Source organism: Macaca thibetana, chromosome 1 (genome assembly GCF_024542745.1).
Source record: "Macaca thibetana thibetana isolate TM-01 chromosome 1, ASM2454274v1, whole genome shotgun sequence".
In the NCBI taxonomy this organism is placed as follows: Eukaryota; Metazoa; Chordata; class Mammalia; order Primates; family Cercopithecidae; genus Macaca; species Macaca thibetana.
The window spans coordinates 69,318,777-69,338,835 of record NC_065578.1 but is presented as its reverse complement, the minus strand read 5'-3'; the positions used below and the strand labels follow the sequence as shown (position 1 = coordinate 69,338,835).

The 20,059-nt window shown below is 35.9% G+C and overlaps 2 protein-coding genes across 4 annotated transcripts in view; both read right to left on the bottom strand.

Annotated features, from left to right (window-relative positions):
* Positions 1-20,059, bottom strand: part of SRSF11 (serine and arginine rich splicing factor 11) — a 763,374-nt gene that overhangs the window by 121,254 nt on the left and 622,061 nt on the right. The window lies entirely within an intron of this gene.
* LRRC7 (leucine rich repeat containing 7) overlaps positions 6,521-20,059 on the bottom strand; it is a 1,535,715-nt gene continuing 1,522,176 nt past the window's right edge. For all 3 annotated transcript variants that reach the window (XM_050804492.1, XM_050804501.1, XM_050804511.1), the window contains one exon: positions 6,521-11,194. In XM_050804492.1, coding sequence (XP_050660449.1) covers positions 11,087-11,194 — 108 coding nt within the window. In that variant the 3' untranslated portion in view covers positions 6,521-11,086. The remainder of the gene's footprint in view (positions 11,195-20,059) is intronic.

Below are 20,059 nucleotides of genomic sequence, written 5' to 3'. Positions count from 1 at the left end.
ATAAACTGCTTAAAATAAGCTCAAAGCTCTTTTTTTTTTCCTTAAATTGTGTAAATTTAGAGCACTGTTTCAAATTTTCTCAGAAGAGAAAGGGAAGTGGTGTTGTTAGCAATTGTATCAGCACAAGGGGCATAAAAACGGACTGTGTAAGGCCATCCCAGCACTTTGAGGGGCCGAGGCGTCGCAACGATAGAGCCCCGGAGTTCAAGACCAGCCTAGGCAACATGGAGAAAACCTGTTTTTACTAAAAATACAAAAATTACCGGGCATGGTGGTGCACGCCTGTAGTGCCAGCTACTCGGGAGGCTGAGGCAGAAGAATCGTTTGAACCCAGGAGGTGGAGGTTGCAGTAAGCCGAGATCGCGCCACTGCGCTCCAGCCTGGGCGACAGAGAGACACTGTCTGAATACAAACGAACAAAAAACGCCCACGACAACAACAAATACCGGACTGTGTAGAGCCTGTGCTCACCCAAGCTAGAGCATTGCCAAGGCTGCGATTTAAAATGTAGATATGAGGTCTCCATCTAGTGGTGGCTCTTCTGAACTGCAGACACATGTTTCTTTAAAATAAAGTATGTGGATGTGTACAACTAAATATGAGGACAGTGTTTGCCAGACTTGAACGCAGTAATTTAAACTGCAGGATTTTATTGAGATGAAACACAATTTGTTGCTTTATAAGGGTAGGTTACAAAGGGAAGTGTTCACCCCTTCTCTGGAGGAATTTAAGAATAGCATGAATCCTTCCCTGAAGATAGACAGATGAACCAGATCCTCTCAAGGTCCCTTTCTGTCTTGATAGGACACTACCTTTGCTCCTTTCTCCACAGAGCTTTTACCTACAGCCACACTGTCTGACATTAGCCTTTATTTAAGTACTCTGGTAATTTTTTTAAATGAGATAACTTTTTTTCCTTGTTCTGAGAAGTTGTATGACTAAAGCATTACCTATGACATTAGAAAAAATAGTTTCTAGAAATGAATAGCAATTAAACTAAATATATTTCTAATATGCACCTTATTTTATTGTAAATTTTTCTTTTGACACCTGGAAGAGCAGGAGGGAAGTTAGAAACCAAGAAGGGCGGAACGATTACCCTTCTGGCCAAGACAGCAGAGAGAGGAGGGGAATTTGGGGCTGGCATGGTCACCAGCACCAAGAGACCGGACGATCTGCCTGAATCTGATTTCTTTTATCCAGTTCCTCTCTCATTCTCTGTATCAGTCCTCTATCACCCTTCTTTTGTCTTTTTCATTCTTTCTTCCTTAATAACTTATTAATTTCCCTCTTTCCTAGCCCTAGTCTGTTCTTGTTCCTACTCACTCATTATTCCAAAATGCTCTTAAAAATATTTCATTAAAGTGCTCTTACTATTCTAAAATATTCTTACTATCCTAAGATAATGTCACTCTCTCAATTAATATTTCACTTTTCCAGTTCATTTCTCATTGATTTTTGTTCAAAGAGACATTGGCATTTTTTACCCGTATAAATGTATAGACACTGGGCTATAAGATACCAAAGAGTAGCCCCCTGGAGAGTTTGGAGCAGCATGCTATCAAAGACAGCAATGGTGGCCGTTGCCTTCAAGGCATACTCATGTCTTTAAATCTTTCTAAATCAAAAATTTTATGAAAAGAAGACATAATTAACTTGATAGTTATCAAGTTCTCTTTATACAAAGAAATTAAAAAGCAGAGGTAGAATAGGGGTAATTTATATTAATAGTATAAGTAAAATAGTCAATGACAAAACATTTGATGTTTGGGAATATTTCACTCAATTCTGGAGTCACTTTGCTGCGAAACCCAAATGGAAAGACATGGGAAATATTTTTGTGAGAAAGCTAGGACAGAAATGTTTTACTTGAAAGGAAATGAAGGTCCCATGAGGTAATAAAGGGATTGTGGTTAGAAGCTTACCAACCTGGGGCTCTTAGATATCATTGGATTCCCACTTAGATATCATTTTTCTTTCAAGGGGCTGGATTCCATTTTTTGTCCTTTCAAGGGAAGGATCTAATGAAGCCAATGCTCATGGCAGTATAAATAGCATGCTCTCTTTCTACTTTGAGATCAACAGGCCAGATTCTATCTCTACAAAAGTTTGGGAGGGGGAATATGGTTTTGTCAAGGTAACCCTGATTTTTTTCTGTGCTCTATCTAAATAGTTAATCATATCAGTTATATAGCTTTGACAGTGGCTTGAGAATTGTGGCTGAACTATATGACATCTTCACTTTAGGGATATAGGGGGTAGGATCTATTCATGAAATGATGCCAAAATGCAGTGTGTAAACATTGTCATGCTCAACTGTGGCCAAAGGCCTGTGGACAGATGATTCAGATTATCTACTTACAGGACGGGCAGCATTTGGCAGCAGTTTAATTAAAATTTAGAGCTAAATTGGGGGGTGGAAACCCCTTTCTCCCAACTACACTTCCATAGCCCCGTCTCTCTCATGACATCTTTTATTCTTCCTTCCACCTCCAAATTGTAAAAATTGCTTAGGTAACGTAATCTACCAAGTCACAATGTGCTTGACTTCTTCTCAAAGAGAAATAAATCCCAAGCAAATCAACAGTATAGATATAATGTGCTCTAATTAAATAAATGCCACTTCTTAAACTTTTTGAATGGTGTTACTTTTTGGGTAGTGTTAAGGTCCTTAGAACACATAAAAGGAAAATTAAATGTAACTGCTGAAACACTGCAGAAAAGACCAAAAATGTCTTAGAAAAATGCTGAAGAGGAAAACTGATTTAAAAAGGAAAACATTTTTTTAACTGGGAATTGTGAGTCAACTGAGAAGATGAAAGGTTGGTAGTTTAAGGTTACACAAATTGAACATCAACTTGCTGTTTAGTTCAATATTTATAAAGTGCTCTATGCGCCAGGCCTGTCATCCACTTTATAATTACACAAATATTTATTGAGAACCTATACTGTGCTTATGATACTATGACAGGCATTAAGGATATATGGTAAACAAAACATCTGGTCATTTTACCTCTCCTGAGGCTGTTCTGTCTAGAAGGCCTTTGTTAAGTATTGTCTGATCCTCTCTCTCAAAAAGCTTAAAGTTCATAGGAAAAACAAACCCCAAATAGCTATGATCTCAGGCAGAATGGGAAAGATACTAAAAAATATAAGAAAAAATTAATACGGCAGTGCTCAGTACAGAAAGTTTTTTCCATGAAGATTAGGGAGGGTTTCATGGTTCTAGTGCTGTTTGAGCCGGGCTCTGAAGGCTGCATATGATTTTAATAATTTAGAAAGGGAATAGGGAGAGGAAGGCATTCCAGTAGTGGGATAGTGTGCGCAAAAGCTGAAATACAAAACACAGTGAATACACAGAAAAGTAAGGATTTGTATGTGTCTAAAACACTGAGCATGCATAGGGTGAAGAAAAGAAAACAATTTCCAGATTCAGAGGATCAGAATTCCTTAGAAGAGCAGATGTTGATCATATATGGATATGTGTGATCCAGTCTCATGCAAACAGCATTTTCAGGGGATCACTTGAGCAGTGTGCAGTGAAAATGTTCTCCACCCAAAAAGTGGAGTAAATAAACATGAAATGCAGCCAGCTGACTGTTCAACTCCTTGCATTTCTGAGTGGGTCACTCTAATATTGGACAGCAAGGACTCCCACGCTCCCTGATAGTGGTCATAGGAGGGACTTTTTGGGGCCACAGAATCTAGAAGACTTTTCAAGCAAACCCCCCATGCTTTTTAAAGTGTCGAATTCCATCTCCTTCTCCTATAATGTCAGGGGCATACAGACGCGGTGCTGGACCAAGTTGAGGGACACCATTCTTCATTTCCTTTCCTCTTTAGAACAAACAAATTGGCAAAAATCTCACTCCTCTCCCAGAGATTCAAGAGATTTTGGTTGCTATTTATCTTGTCTAGTAAGGCATTCACACTTGCCACGTTTAGACTATCAAATGTTGCCCTAAATCCTGGCAAATACTCATCCAGCTCACACTTTTCGTGACACTTTTTTTTTTTTTTTTTGAGATGGAGTCTCACTCTGTCACCCAGGTTGGAGAGCTATGACGCGATCTCAGTTCACTGCAACCTCCGCCTCCTGGGTTCAAGCAATTCTCCTGCCTCAACCTCCTCAGTAACTAGAATTACAGGTGCGCACCACCATGCCTGGCTAATTTTTTATATTTTTAGTAGAGATGGGGTTTCACCATGTTGGTCAGGCTGGTCTCCAATTCCTGACCTCAAGTGATCCACCTGCCTCGGCCTCCCTAAGTGCTGGGATTACAGGCATAAGTCACCGGACCCGGCCTCGTGACACTCTTTATGTTAGCTGTATGAAGGTCACAGGAACCAGCAGAAGACCTATCTGTAGCTCCAAATGGAACAAACCATGCTCAGACTGAAACAGATTTGACTAGATAAAGACTCTATTTCCTTTTGCAATAGGATGGTTGAGGGCAGGAACAAAAGGACTCACCACATTGCCTTGTACTGTCTTTGATCTGGAACATCTCTCATCTTTCCTCTTGACTGTGAGATTCTGTCCTGAGGGGACCACATTATATGCCTTGTAGTACCTGATATGTAGTTGACGCCCAACACACATTTATTTTAATATTTATAATCATAATATTTAATGTTTTTGTTATATTCTTCAATGAAATGTCTCCAAATGTTTTGAGTTTATGAATAATATACTTTAGGCCTCAAAGATTCAGCTACAGTAAATGTTTTCCTGTGGAGGAAATACAAGAGTTTGCTATGAAAATAAAAGTCCCTGTACTAAGATATTTCACTCTGGATGTAAAGATACTTGGCTATTTGTTAGGCTGCTTATTTAACCTATTATTTTAAAGAAGAAAAAAATAAGCACAAACAATACACTTGTGCAACAGTGATATAAAAAAATACACTTTCAAAACTAGAGAAAGATTGGGTGATTCATTTAACTTTCTTTTGACACCAATTTCTACACCCAGTGAAATTTATGCTAGCTTAAAGAATGAAAAAAATGCTGGGCACAGTGGCTCATGCCTGTAATCCCAGCACTTCGGGAGGTCGAGGCAGGTGGATCATTTGAGGCCAGGTGTTCGAGACCAGCCTGGCCAACATGGTGAAACCCCATCTCTACTGAAAATACAAAAATTAGCCCAGTGTGGTGGCTCGCACTTGTAATCCCAGCTACTCAGGAGGCTGAGGCATGAGAATTGCCTGAACTCGGGAGATGGAGGTTACAGTGAGCCAAGATAGCACCACTACACTCCAGCCTGGGTGACAGAGCAAGATTCTGTATCAAAAAAAAAAAAAAAAAAAAAAAAAAAAAAAAAAAAGCCACATAAAAATCTTTTTTGTTTTTGTTTTTTTTTGTTTTTTTAAACAAAAGGAGAAGAGAAAATTATGCTAGGTTTGAAAATCTCACCTGTGGAAATTTTACCCAGATCTTGTCTTTTGGTAGGACTATATAATGATTCCAACTGTAGACTAACAAGAGTCATGGAATTTTTATATAAATGCTGCCTGAATTTCACAACCTTCCACTTTTTGAGGTGCTGCCATAACAAAGTTAGGCACAAAAGGGATGTTTTGCAGACAATTTGTGGAAGTATTGACAGAGCTGCAGAGGTATCCTTCTCATTTCTGCATGCCTTAATCCAGGCCCATTTCTTACATTGCTTAGTGCTCAGTGTGTTGTTACAAAGAGCATGAGCTCAGAACCCAACTGGGAAGACTCTACCAGCTGAAGAAATGCCTCTGAAGTTAACCAGAAAATTTTCTCCTCTCTCAGGTCTTTTCTCCTTACTTCCCATAGAACTGTTCTTAGGGAAGGTTGACATAACCACATGGCTAAAATCCCAAGGGATTTAATATTCCTATACTTTAACTGTATGTTTTCTAAATAAAAACTTAGAGTAGACTTTCCCCCCTCAGTTTTTCAAAAATCACTGAATTCTCCAAAGTAGAAGCTGTGCAATTCATATCCTTACCAGGGAGTGTTTCCAAACCATTCTCTTGCAGGCAGTGTTGACAGTAAGGAAGATTGGAACCTGTCCCAGTAAAAAGAAGCTGAGAAGCTTAGAGAAAGTCCCTCAATCCAGCAAAATCCAGCATTTTAAAAACTGAAGTGGAAACAGTTTTATAAAGGCATTGCCACCCCCACCATTGCACACAAGCTTTGTTTGTTGTTGTCAGTAACATTATAAGCACTCCATCTTTGGGTCTTGGTTAATGCTACTACTCCAGGTTCCAGGATCACCCAAGAAAGTTCCTCCCAAATTGGGAGCTGTAACCATCTGTTGATACTCAAGGCTCGCCGAACAGCTATCACTCTAAAGGGGCCTCTTATCTTTTTTTCAGCAGGATAGAAGCAGACATCCACTGCCTTTGGAAAAACATGGGGAGGTGGAGGGATGGATCTACAGTAGCAACTGCAGCAATGAAGACAGGTCAGTTTTACACGCTAGAAACAGAAATGCCCCCAGAAGGTTCAGGATATAACTAGAAAACTTGATTGCATCTACCTTAGTTTGTATAAGTGGTGCGTCTTGGAAAATACATTTCCTGAATAGTTTAGATCAAAATGGAGCTGACACTCAGGATCTCGTGTAATAGTGACCCACATGCTTTCCATACATAGTGCACATGGATTTGTCCACAGCCCACATTCTGTTTTCTTGCTATAATGAATTCTTTGGATATGGTCATGGTGGGTGATAGGAAATATTCTGAGCCAAGGCAAGATGCTTTTCTTAACAGAAGGTGGTTGTACTGCTAAGGAAAAATGTTCATGCAAGTGATCACCAATCTGGAGAGTCCCCCCAAGTCCCAGATAATCAGGTAGCTACAAGTGTGAAGAGAGGACACATTACCAACCCAGAGTTTGAACATTTAATTAAGCTCAGTAAGATTTAGCATTTCTGTGAAAGGAACTACAGTGGAACTTCAACCCTGCTTCTTTATACTAGATAAAGGACCCATCTTCTTAACCTATTGGATTTCATTATTTGCATAACATTTTACTGACCCAGTGTGCCAATAAACTCGCTGTTTGGTTGGCATATCAGGAATTAGTCAAATGTATTGTCTGATCGAATTTATCAAAGACTTTGAGTGTCAGTCCTACATCAGTATGGCTTTTGACCTGGTTATGTTGCATTCTTGCCTCTTGATAAGAATGTATTCATCAGACATATTTGATCAGTGTGCCAACAAGGGGTAGAAATTAGTTAAGGACAGCGTCGAGAGGCAATGGAAAGACAAGGTGGGAAGCACACTATATTTTCCAAAGCTTTACATTGGAAAGCTTAAATATTAAGAGATATTAAATATATATTAAATAGATTTTATGATTAAAAATAAAGTGTTCTTTTTGGTTTCTTTAATCTAATCATTTTGGCAAATTCAGATACTTTTCACTTAATATTTGAATATATAAATCAAATTTCTTCCATGTTTTCGCCCCTCTGAATCTTTCTCTCTTTAGCTTACCAGTTGAAAGATATGCCAGTCCTATATTTAAATAAACAATTACATTAGCGATATGTGTGCAATCAACTTTAAGATTAAGAGCCAATTAACATTGGCTTGTCAGTCTCTCTTTAAAGCTGTTTTCCATCTCAAAGGTCATGATCTAAGGTAAGGTCCAGAAACAATTGAGATTGTTTTACATCTATGTATTAGGTTGGAACAAAAGTAATTGTGGTTTGTGCCCTTACTTTTAATGGTAAACACCGCAATTACTTTTTCAGCAACCTAATAATTACAATTCTAAGTAATGGAAATACATATCTTTTATAGGTTTCAATGGGCAATGCATTAGCATAATGTAAATATTTGTATTTCATACTGACTTTGAATATTCCTTGTCAAAAGTGCACTTATACTTTTAAGTTATTATGTGTGTTTACATTTTGTTTTGTCAGAAGGCTGGAGTTATCATAGCAGAGCTTTTATGATAAAATATTATGAGCCTTGTAAATAGTTTTAAAAATTATCCACTAATGTCTATTTGTCTTGCAAAATTTGCAATTTTACTAGTAGTTTTCATCACTTGCTCTTTCTACCTCTAATGTTTCTCAGTGTCCTCCATTAGATCTTACTGACTCATCACATATAAACAGCTTCCTCAGAAAGAGTCCAATAAAAATTAAAGACCAAGAGGTAGAGTCTATTGGAGCCATCATGAATTCCAGTCCTTTATGTTGTTATCGATTTATCTTTTTTTTTTTTTAAAAGCACACCCTTTACTTTTTTTATTGTTAAAATAACCAGATTCTAATTTCAGGCAGCAAAATCAATTACTGCAAAAAGTCAATAATCAAAAATCAATGTATAATTGGTTTTCATCACCTATAGAATTAGTTAGGTTTATACCCCTCAAGTGTTTAGTGATTCTATTCAGTCAACCTAAAAAAATTGCCTCTTTTCTACTTAAAAATATTATTTATTTATTTTTTTTGAGACAGAGTTTTGGTATATCGCCCAGGCCGGAGTGCAGTGGCACAATCTCAGCTCATTGCAACCTCTGCCTCCCGGGTCAAGCAATTGATTCTCATGCCTCAGCCTCCCAAATAGCTGGGATTATAGGTGTCCACCACCATGCTCAGCTAATTTTTGTATTTTTAGTAGAGATGGTGTTTCACCATGTTGGCCAGGCTGGTCTTGAACTGACCTCAAGTGATCCGCCCACTTTGGCCTCCCAAAGTGTGGGGATCACTAGTGTGAGTCACCATGCCTGGCCCGTCTGTTTTCATTATTACCTGCCTGTTCTCAGTATGCAACATGGCAGTACTATTGACAATGAGGTGTTTTGGCATATCAGATCACTTTTCCATTTGGTCAAGGATCCCTTTTCTCTTTTCATCATTTCTGAACTGCAGAACAGGAAGTACTAAAGCAGTGGCTCAGGACAATGTTGTCACATCAGGAGGGGCAGAGGTGTTTATCAGGATTATGATCCTTTCAGCTGCGTGTCTCAGAAGGATCTCCTGAAGCCCTGGGTTTGATATAGAAACCATAAGAAAAACACTTGGGGCAGATGTATATCTGGCTCTTCTCCCACTTCTCTTATAAAAGATTAAGAAAAACTGATGGGATGATTTCAGATGTTTCATTGCCACCAAACTACAGCCTTGAGTTTTTTTTTCTTTAAGTGATCTTATGATGCCAGTAAAGGCCTCTGTCTTGATTAATGATGATCATCCTACAATATCTGGACATGGTGGCTTGACATGAGTTTTCAACAAAGAAAATTAGTCTCTGAAAGACATTTCTCATCTGAAACTCTCAATATATTAAAATACATTTAAAAGTTACTTCTGGGAAACATACTAAATAGGCCAATCTTTTAATCATTAGCTAATTGTCAAACCCTATAAAATCATGGTATAATGTCACCCTGACATAAAGCAAACATCAAAATTAGTGCATCATTTATAAAGTGAAGTATTATTTACTTCCAAGTGACAAATTCTATTGCCAAAAAATACCACTGTACTTCTAATAAGTGACACTCATTTTAATAGACCCTACAAAAATACAATATTTTCAATGTCCCCATAAAACAGTTAACTTACAAATATTATTCTCAGAGCTTTGGTGACATCAATCAGTGATACTACTCTGAAAATCCTCATACAATACTTGAAACACTAGCATGTAAATTCATTATATAACAAAAGAACTATGTAAAATTATGAAAGAGAATGCATGCAACCAACTCTGGGAAATTATCCTAGAATTTCAAATTAATACTGTAATTAAATTAATGACTAATATGAAAGACAAATATTTCGAAGGATTATAAAATAAATTTTGATCATTTATACAGGAAAAGGTTTTCAATGGAAAAGTAAGTAATTCTACATTAACCATGCTTGTCTTTCTCTCCGGTGAGAAAGCATTCAGGATTGTACATACCTTGAAACTGTTTTTGGAAAAAAAAGCATTTTATCTATTTCTGCCTAGAAAATCAGCCATTGAAATTAATGATACAGGTAGACCACAGCTCTGAGAAATTATATTTGAAGTTTCATATTTAAATACCAAGGTTTTAAAATCACCCACCATAACTTTCTAACAGCAGTCTTTTGTAATGATAAATTTTATCAATTTCCAAAACTCATTTTAAATAATTTAAAAAGTAGCAAATTAGATTAAGCAACACACAAATAAATTCCACATTTACAAGTAAATAAATCACAGGGGCTACAGTTTATAATCAACAGGAACTTGAAAGAAATAAAGCAATACCTTTCCTGCCACCCATCATCCACTGCTTAAATTTGTGGTGAAAAAGACTTAACTACAATGACCGTTAGTCTGTTTCTAAACTCTGCATGTATTGTAATTAGCTAAAGGCATTGAACAAATTAGTTCATCCTATTTTTATTCGGGTCCCAGAGATAAATGGCTAATTTATGAAATATTTCACTCTGTGTCATGAGAATTTAGCAAATGAATATGGAACCAAATATAAACACTTTATACCATATGTACAGTTACTTTCATAAGGCATTATCATGTAATTTTTATTGAAAAAGATTCAATATAGTAAAGTCTTATTTTAAGATATATTTTTTCTCTATCCGAGACGTTTAGTTTATGAAAATATTGTTTTTCTCTATATTCTTTTTGTATATATGCCAACATATACCTTGTGCTAGAAATATTTTATGGGAATTACAATTCTTTATATTTGCAGTTTCTATATAAAGGCATATACAACTTTGAGGCAGTGTTTCTGATGGAGAGCAGAATTCATAAAGAGCTTGTGTGTGCTTCCGTGCTCCGAAATTATATGAAATCCACTTTGAGAAGAAACTTATTTGATTAAAAACAAAAACAAAAACAGAAACAAAACTGCACCAATGCACAGCCAGAGGCTGACAATTAAAACTAATACATAACCACATGAACATCATATTTATAGAGTTAACATTTTTAAGGATGGTCAGTGCTAACATATAGTATTATACATTTGGCACTAATGTTTGCCATTGGTCCAGCAATTGGCAAAATTTGTTTCTATGTATAAATTTATTTTTGAACATTAGGTCTGGCTAGACGTATCTTCACTATTTATAAAAAATATTTAGACAGTAAGCTCACGTTGAATAACTAGGTCTACTGTGTTCTGGAAACTCTTCAGTAGTAATACAGCTTTTTCATGTTCCATATGTACAAAACTGTGTCCATTTGCCTGTAAATACACAAATAAAACAGGGCAATCAATGCAAACTATTATCACTGTATCATTGTTTCTATTCATAAAATTCATGGGAGCACTGAGCAACAAAAAGTTATCAGTTTTTATAATTCACAATGGAATCGCAATTATGGAAGTAACTAATTTTATCCAGATTCAACCAAATTTATCAATTCAACAAATATTTATTAAGTACCCAGTATGTCTTTGCCACTGTGCTAATCATCAAGATGCCCTGGTAAATAACAGATAGATGTACTGGTGTCATAGTAGTTCAGTTCCATTGTTGTTGTCCTGATTTGTTTTTGCAGGGGCTGATTGGGGTGGTCTGGAAATGGGCATATGGCCATTACCTTAGTGTTATATAAATGCTAATATAAACTCATCAACAAGACCAAATATTTCAATCATGCCAAACATGACTGGACGCTTATAGTACATTTAAATCTTATTTTGACTCACTGGAAAGTTCTTGGTTTATACACTTTTATGTTAGAGAAATATTTTTTATTTCCCTTATTGCTAAATGCAAGTATACTTATTATCTATAGTAGTGGTTCTCAATCAATCCACTATACTTAAGGAATGTGTCCCTTGGGGATAAAACACACTGACATTAGTAACAGAGGACATGTCTGCTGTCTTCTGTTTAAGAATCATTGATATAAGCAATTGATAATAAGTTTAAACATAGCCTAAGGTTACAGTTTCAGAGTTCCCTCCGTCTATTATATGAATTTTATGTCACAAAATGTACATTGTTCTCTGTATTGACTGCCATGGGTCTTTGATTTTCTCCACATTAAGTTGCAGATGGTCTTGATTGGAATGATTTTTATTATTAATACAGAAAGAAGTGTAACCCATAAGCCTTCACTGCCATAAAGGTAAAATTAAATACAACCTTATTGAAACTTGATAGAAATTAATCTTGGCAACTGAATGACTGACAGTTATGTAATTGTTTTCTTTGCAGTTTGAGACTCAGTTGATTCAGAAAAGAGTCGATCAAGTTGACAGCTTGGCTGAGTACAGGTAATAGAGCCAGTTCACTCGTTGACTTTTTCAATTTTCAATGGACTGATACTTATTTTGGTTACACATTGCCTTTTTTATTTTACTTACTATTTTTATGCTTTCTTAAAATATGATTAATATTTCAAATAACCAATCACTTAATAATTAGACTCTTTCATTGACTTTGGCTTTTTCAAATTTAAAGCAGCATTATATCTCTAGAAATATCATACAACCTTTAAAACTTAGATGAAAGTTATATGATACATTATATCTCATCACTAGTTCATTAAAATTGATTGACTAATGATGTGGTAAATAAGATACCAAAATATTACATTTGTAAACCATAGTACATCTGCCAGTAAAAAAATACTGGTGACAGAATATAAATTCTTGGAAATTCATGTAATTAGAAGTAAACATTTGCTTTTAATTAAAGAAACCTTAAAGGCATTCCTTAACAATATTTAATAAATGAAAATGCCCATAGAAGTTGGCATTGGCCTCAAAAAAAAAAAAAAGAAGTTGGCATTGGCTGTTTCAGTGTCAGGAAACAGTAGTTGAGTAGAAGTTTGGGCGTGTTACACAGCCCACATTTCTTGCTCTGCGTTATACTAAAAATCAGACAATGAGGTTACATTTGGTGTCATTTCTGATCAGTTTTGATGGAGAGTAAAGAATACAGCATACGGTCCACTCTTTTTTCTACTCTTAACCTGTTTCAGACATCAGGAACATAGCGAACTTGCATGAAATAAATATTTATTCCATTGTAGCTTTGAGGGATGTACTGACTACCTTAATGCCTTCAATTTGACCAAAATACTTTAATGCCTTCGATTTGACCAAAAGTTATAACTTAATTGTGAAATTAAAATTGAACTTTAATAATGGAGTTCTTGAACATCAAACCATAATAATGACTTTCTGAGTGCTCAGATTTCTCTATCTGCAGACTCAAACCTAGAATTGCAATGAATTAAAAATCCACTGAGAATTTTCAGGGAATTGTTCAAAATTTAAATATCTCACAGTTACAGAAATAAAAAATTTTCTAGGATTTGGAGGCCATGAATGGTACGTTGTTCATCATCATACTTGACATAGTATCAATGTTAAAAATATCAGTGTTAAGGGCAAAAGTGGTATAAAACTTAGCAAATTAATCATAGCTGTTAATTTAGAGTGGTACTTTTATTATGAAAGATCTTCAAAGAAGGTTAGTCTGCTCTCAATGTGATTACTTTAGCATTTTTTTCAATCAAAGAATGTCCGTTTTGTACTCACTTCCGTAGGCATTTTGCTAGGCACTGGGATGGGAAGTAAGAAAGAGATGAAACAGGAAGGCTCCAATCGAAGCAGCAGCCATTCAGGAGGGGAAATAAGTCATGCACGTAACTAAAAATAACATAAAATGCCGCATGTAGAATGAACCCTCAGTACATATATGCTGAATTGAATTAATATCTGAAGAGGGAAATAAAGTGCTAGAGTAGCTCAGAGGAGGGCAAAGAAGAGAGGGACATCTTCTCTTTGCTGTTTCTCTGAGGCATAGAACGAGTGTGATTCCCAAAGGACTACAGTCCTTGTCTTGTCTCACTCCTAGAGTCTCCTCGAGCCCTCAGTATGTTAACAGTCGTTTTTTTTTTCAGGTAAATTCTGTAATAGTATGTGCAGAATAAAGCGTTCTAAAATGGTTCATGTGTGGAATCATTTTTCTAAGAAATAAAAAACAAAAAAAGCACCAAATCTAAAACCTGTGAATTTAGACCATAGGCTTTAGCATGGGAAGCAACCATAAAAATAAACTTATGTAGAGGGGCTATTTTTTTTTTTTAAACAAGGCATTAGTTCAAAAAACCTCTTCTTCAAAAGGAAGAGAGATAGCTCAATATGTAAAACATTTAAACAGATCTTTTTAGAGAGAGACAGAGAAAGGGAGAGAGGTGGAAGACAGATTGGACCCAGCGAACCAGCTTACTTGCCAATACCTTCCCACCCCTATAGTGCTCATGAAAGCCCAGTGTGAAAACTGTTAGTTTAGACTAATCCTGTCATTTTATAAATGAAAGGCCTTCATTTTAAGGAGACAAAACAAATTGTCTGAGGTCAAACAATGAGGGAAAGGGCTAAGGCTGAATCACCTGATACCGTAATATTCCTTCTTCTTGTTTCTTTCATTACTTCACTGAAATAATAAGACCACAATCATGTCAAGTAATTTGAGCTGACATTTCACTGGCCATGATAAAATAATGAACATTTTTCCCTTAAAAAATTGTTGCTATATCACCTCCAAAGATAATTCTGTTCTTTACAGTGGTTGCCAAGCTGTGATTCCCATTCAGATTTCTATCAGGTTTAATTTAACTTACTCTAAAAATACTGGTAGAAGTAACATTTAGTCCTAAATTAAATATCTACAGAAATGCTGAATCTCCAATTTTTTTTTGAGTGGAAGAAGATAATAATAAATCTCAGTTCCAGAGAAACTTCTTTCATTCTTAGGACAGAAGAGCAAAATGAATTGACATTGTATTTGTTAACATGAATGTGGTTATCAGGCTTAAATCTTGGATAGTTCAGACAGGGAATCAAACAACTATGTTACTATATTTGTGTAGGGCTTCTTCAGTTAAAATAAAGACCAGAAGAATCACAATATTCCAACTAATGGAGTTTTACATTTGTGTGTGTGTGTGTGTATGTGTGTGTGTGTGTGTGTGTGTGAGCGCGCACAGAAGAAGAAGAGGCTGAGGAAATAAAGACTGCTAGTATGCAATGTTCATTGCAGGGTATAAACCCAATGATGCTTTGAAAAAATAAATGCATATGATTTACATGTATATTATATTACATGTATTAATATAATTTATTATATTAATAAATATATGCATACTATGAAAAAGATGATATGAAGAACAAATGCTAAATTAATAAAAAATTTAAACTATATTGCCACATTTGGCTACCTATATGTTTTATATAGATACACTATCATAGATTTGAAAAAAATAGGTACCATTTTGAGGAAATTATAACCTAATGAAAAATGAGAAATCACTTATTAAGTTGAAATGAAGTTACCAAGAAAACAATCTAAAAAGGGAAAAGATATTCTGAAAATTTAATCCTTAAAAAATATGTAATTAATGGCTTTCTAGCTTTAGCTGATTTGAAAGTATGAAGGAACATTTTACTATAATTGTTACGTAATTTCCAGAAGACATCTCTTGTTATTTTAATTTTATTTGATATCTTCTGTGCCACAAAATGCTTTTTAATTGTCCCTTTTCATGATTTAGGCATGAAAAGACTGAAGGTTAATGAAAATAGTATTTGCAATTCCAACAAAAAGTAGAGCTTTGCAAATAGAGCTCATCAATCTATTGTAAAACACACTTGGTTTCTGAATTTCCTCTCTTATTCTCTCCTGGATTTATGTTTGATTACCTTCTGGTAAATGTTTTGTTAAATGGATAAATTATGGATGTTCATATTGCAGAAACAGTCCAGATGATGTTGTAATTCTCCTAGAAATTCTGTTGCATTCTTATTATTCAAGGCTCTAAGCTTAAAAACTAGCCTCAGAGAAGGCCAGACCACAGGGTTGGTGGGATTATCCAACAGGGAGGACAGCACAGATCTTTTTAAACTCCAAAACAAGAAATCAGTTTAGAGATATGGGCATGTGATTTCTGGTTGATTTAAATTCACCCTCCAAGGGATAAGCCTTTTTAAAGGGCCAGTACACATAAATTTTGTATGTTAGAGAACTATTAATACATTGATATATTGCACTTTGAATGCCTACAGCTCTTAGAATGAGGGAAAACGAAATAATGCAGCAACCAAATTAGTGCCATAAGAGCAAGGCTTCATGGTGTTCAATTCTGATTGCCAGGTATTATGAGAAAGAGTAGGAATCTCAGATAATCCTCATTGTGCTTCACATTAACTAACTAGAATTAATTCTCATTTCAAATTTTAATCTGATAAGAGTACTCGTTAAGTATTAGGATATATTTAGGGCTGAGTATACTCATAATCAATACTACATTGACCTTATGTCAAGCTATTTAAAAAACTTTCCTTTCTATCGAAAACCTGAATTATAGACTTTCAGTTCTTAGAGAGTTCATATGAAAAATTTACACTGCTTTTGTAAATGTGAGAAAGTTTGAAGTTTTAATGAGTTTTATTCTAGTATTTTACAAAACATTTGCAGAACAAAACATAAATAAGAATTTCTCTCTCTCTCTTTTTTTTTTTTGAGACGGAGTCTTGCTCTGTCGCCCAGGCTGGAGTGCGGTGGCCGGATCTCAGCTCACTGCAAGCTCCGCCTCCCGGGTTCACGCCATTCTCCTGCCTCGGCCTCCTGAGTAGCTGGGACTACAGGCGCCCGCCACCTCGCCCGGCTAGTTTTTTGTATTTTTAGTAGAGAGGGGGTTTCACTGTGTTAACCAGGATGGTCTCAACCTCCTGACCTCATGATCCGCCCACCTCGGCCTCCCAAAGTGCTGGGATTACAGGCGTGAGCCTCCGCACCCGGCAAGAATTTCTCTTCTGTGTTAAGTACACACATGTACTGCAGCTTGAATTTCTCATGAATTAAGGCTCATAAAAGATATGGCAACGTAGAATATACTCAACTGAAGACTGAATTATTTGAATAGAAACTCAGGTGTGGAGCTGATAATAGTAAATCTGAATAAATTTATTTCTTTATCTGCTCTGATTTTTAAATGCTTGTTTTCTTTTTATCAAACATATCAAATGATCATCTCCAACAAATGAATTTCCTACCTTGATTTGCAAGCCAATTTCCCAACAAGTCACGATCCTTTTACTTTTCACAAAAAGAATAACTGCAAAATCAACCCTTAATTTTCGGGGGGCTCTTTGTAGCCAGGCTGCTCTCCACTTTGATGAAGAGCTTGCTCTTAAATGACAGGCTGGCATTCATTTTATCAAATGTTTGATACTCAGCTCTTTTTGTCTCTCTTCCTGCTTTGTTTCCTGCTCTGTATAATTTGGGTATGTCTATTTCCAGGACTAGGTTGTGGAAGGCAGGAACTTGGTTACATTCATATAACATTGTTTACATTTCTTGGCACAATACTTTGTACACAGTGGGCATTTGATGCACATTTTCCAAATAAATAAATAAATTAGAAAATGTAATAAATATGATACCATCTGCAAAATTTGCTCCATAGAATCAGTATTGTGTAATGGTGTGAAAGTTGTCAGAATCAAATGGAGTGACTAGTGTTAAACAAAACAAAACAAAACAAAAAACCCGGCAAATAGAGCGGGGAAGGCCATGAAGAGAGGGTTCTCATACTTGTATACCTGATAACAAAAACTGTCACAAAAGACTGCAAAAACACGACCTTACACAAAAGCCATTGCAACCTTACACAACAAATACTTCTGCAGGGACATTGCCCAGCAATTGGTTGTCCAATCTTGGACTGGCATCAGCCTTGCTATCGATCTTTGTAGCCAAGGATAATTATTTAAAAGTAGTTACATAATCCTTATTTTTTCCTTTAAAAACCGCTGTCTTTCTTTAACTTCCTGAATACATGCATAGTTTACTATGGCATATGTATTCCAATTTCAATGCTCTATTCCCAAATAAACATCATTTTCTTTTAAAGAGTCTCTCTGTTTGTTATTTTGTTGACAATGGAAGAACTCAAATAAGTTATCGAACATCTGTCAACAATAGATGTCTTGCAGGGTTGTTGTATGATTTAAATGACACAATAGAGACACTTAATGGATGTTACTTTTCTACTAGCTAAACTATGAATGATAGAGTCACCCTAAAAAACCTAATTTGTTTTATTGGTTTTCATGTTTTACTAAATACTCAAAATATGTTTTGATTTTCAAAAAGTATTTCCTCAATATTTTTATTGGTTTTCTGTGCAAGAACATTGTATATTATGAACAAAACTAAATGTATAATAATATGCAGTCAAAATCTGGCATATAAAAGCATACTTTAAAAGACAGTTTAATGATGGGTTCTCATTCTGTAACCTAGGCTGGAGTGCAGTGACTCTATCATAGCTCACTGCAGCCTCAACCTCCTGGGCTGGAAGGATCCTCCTACCTCAGCCTCTTTAGTAGCTGGAACTACACATGCGTGCCATCACACCTGGCTAATTTTTAATTTTTTTTGTAGAGATGGGATCTGCTATGCTGCCAAGACTTGTCTTGAACTCCTGGCCTCAAGCAATCCTCTTGCCTCTGCCTCCCAAAGCATTGTACAGGTGTGAGCCACTGTGCCTAACCAACACATAGTTTTCAAACCTATTTCTGGTTCCTTTCTAATCCAATTGTATTAAACGAAATCTTACTCTTCAATGTATTATATCATTATAAGCAATTATTTACCTAAACATTAAAAGTTATGTGATTATTCCTCCATAGTCCCCCACCCCCAATGTCTCTGGTGCTTTTGATTTTCAACCACAAATAAGATAAACTATAGAAATGTGGAACTTACTTGGCCTTGTTGGGAAATGCTTTAGTACAATTTTCAAATACTTTATTTCTTTAAGGGTTCAACACTTCATTTTAACCATAAACAACTTCTCATTCTTTAGGGGTTTTATTTTTGGAGGTTTTTTTTGAGAAATTTTTAAAAACTCAGAAACTGAACATTAACCCTTTCTTAATGATTTATGGTAATAATTGTGAACATCAACACTCTCTTGGACACAGCCATGGCCCCGTTAGTTTGTTTCTATAACAAACATTTCCCAAAGTGTGTTGTGTGGAAGTAGTTAATTGATGCTTTGGTAAAGAGGACTGTATAGTTAAACATGTTGAAACATATATCTGTAAGATTTCTTAGAGTTCTTAGCCTATTTAGTACAGTGTAAAGTCCTGAAACAAGGGATAGAGTATGAAGTGATTACGAAACTTAGTTCACCATGAACTCTTTTTTTTTTCAAAGATATGTCAAAAAATGTCATTGAGAAAAACTGTTCCATACTGAAAGTACAAAACGTTCTTTTAAAAGCCAGAAACAAGATTTTAGGAGTACAATCTGCTGTACTTTTAAAATCTTGTTTCTGGCTTTTAAAAGAAGTTGTTCTCTTCTATTTCTGGCTTTTAAAAGAAGTTTCTCTCTTACTGCAGAGTGAAGCTGTTGGCTATGACTTCTTGCTTCTGGCAATGAGCCTGGAGCCAAAGGCTTTCACCTTGGTGGTCTGGACAACTAGATAAAAGACTCCCAGGTATGATATAAATCCTCTCTTATGAGTAAAAGGAATGAAATGTAGTGCATGGACTTTGTGACATTAATTATGGCTCCTCAGAAGCACTTTGTTTGTTTTCTAGCTTATGTTTTTGTTTCTTATAGCTCTGGCTGTGGAATAAGTGAGCTTTACCTAAGTAAGAAAATTCTCTCAGCAAGCTAATCACACCTACTGGTCATTAACAGAGCCATCAGATTTCCATTCAGACAAGGAAGCATTGATTCAGTGTTTGTATATATATCTGTGTACAACAGATCCACCCATACACAGACATTTCATTTAGACTTCTCTTTGGGGAGTCTGAACTTACCTCTCCCATTCTGAGCCTTGAATGCCATATCCTGCTTGCTGTCTCTCCCTACCGCCATCCTGAGCCTCACTCCAACTCATCACCATGCTTGAAATTCTCCCAGTCCATGAAAAAACTTATTAAAATCCCAGGGTTTCCTTTCTTCATGACTCTAACACGAGTCTGGGGTCTTCTTCCCCAATATTCTCTCCTTTATACTCCATACTCACCCTTTCTAGCATAAACCTCTTACCCCTGCCCCTGAAAACT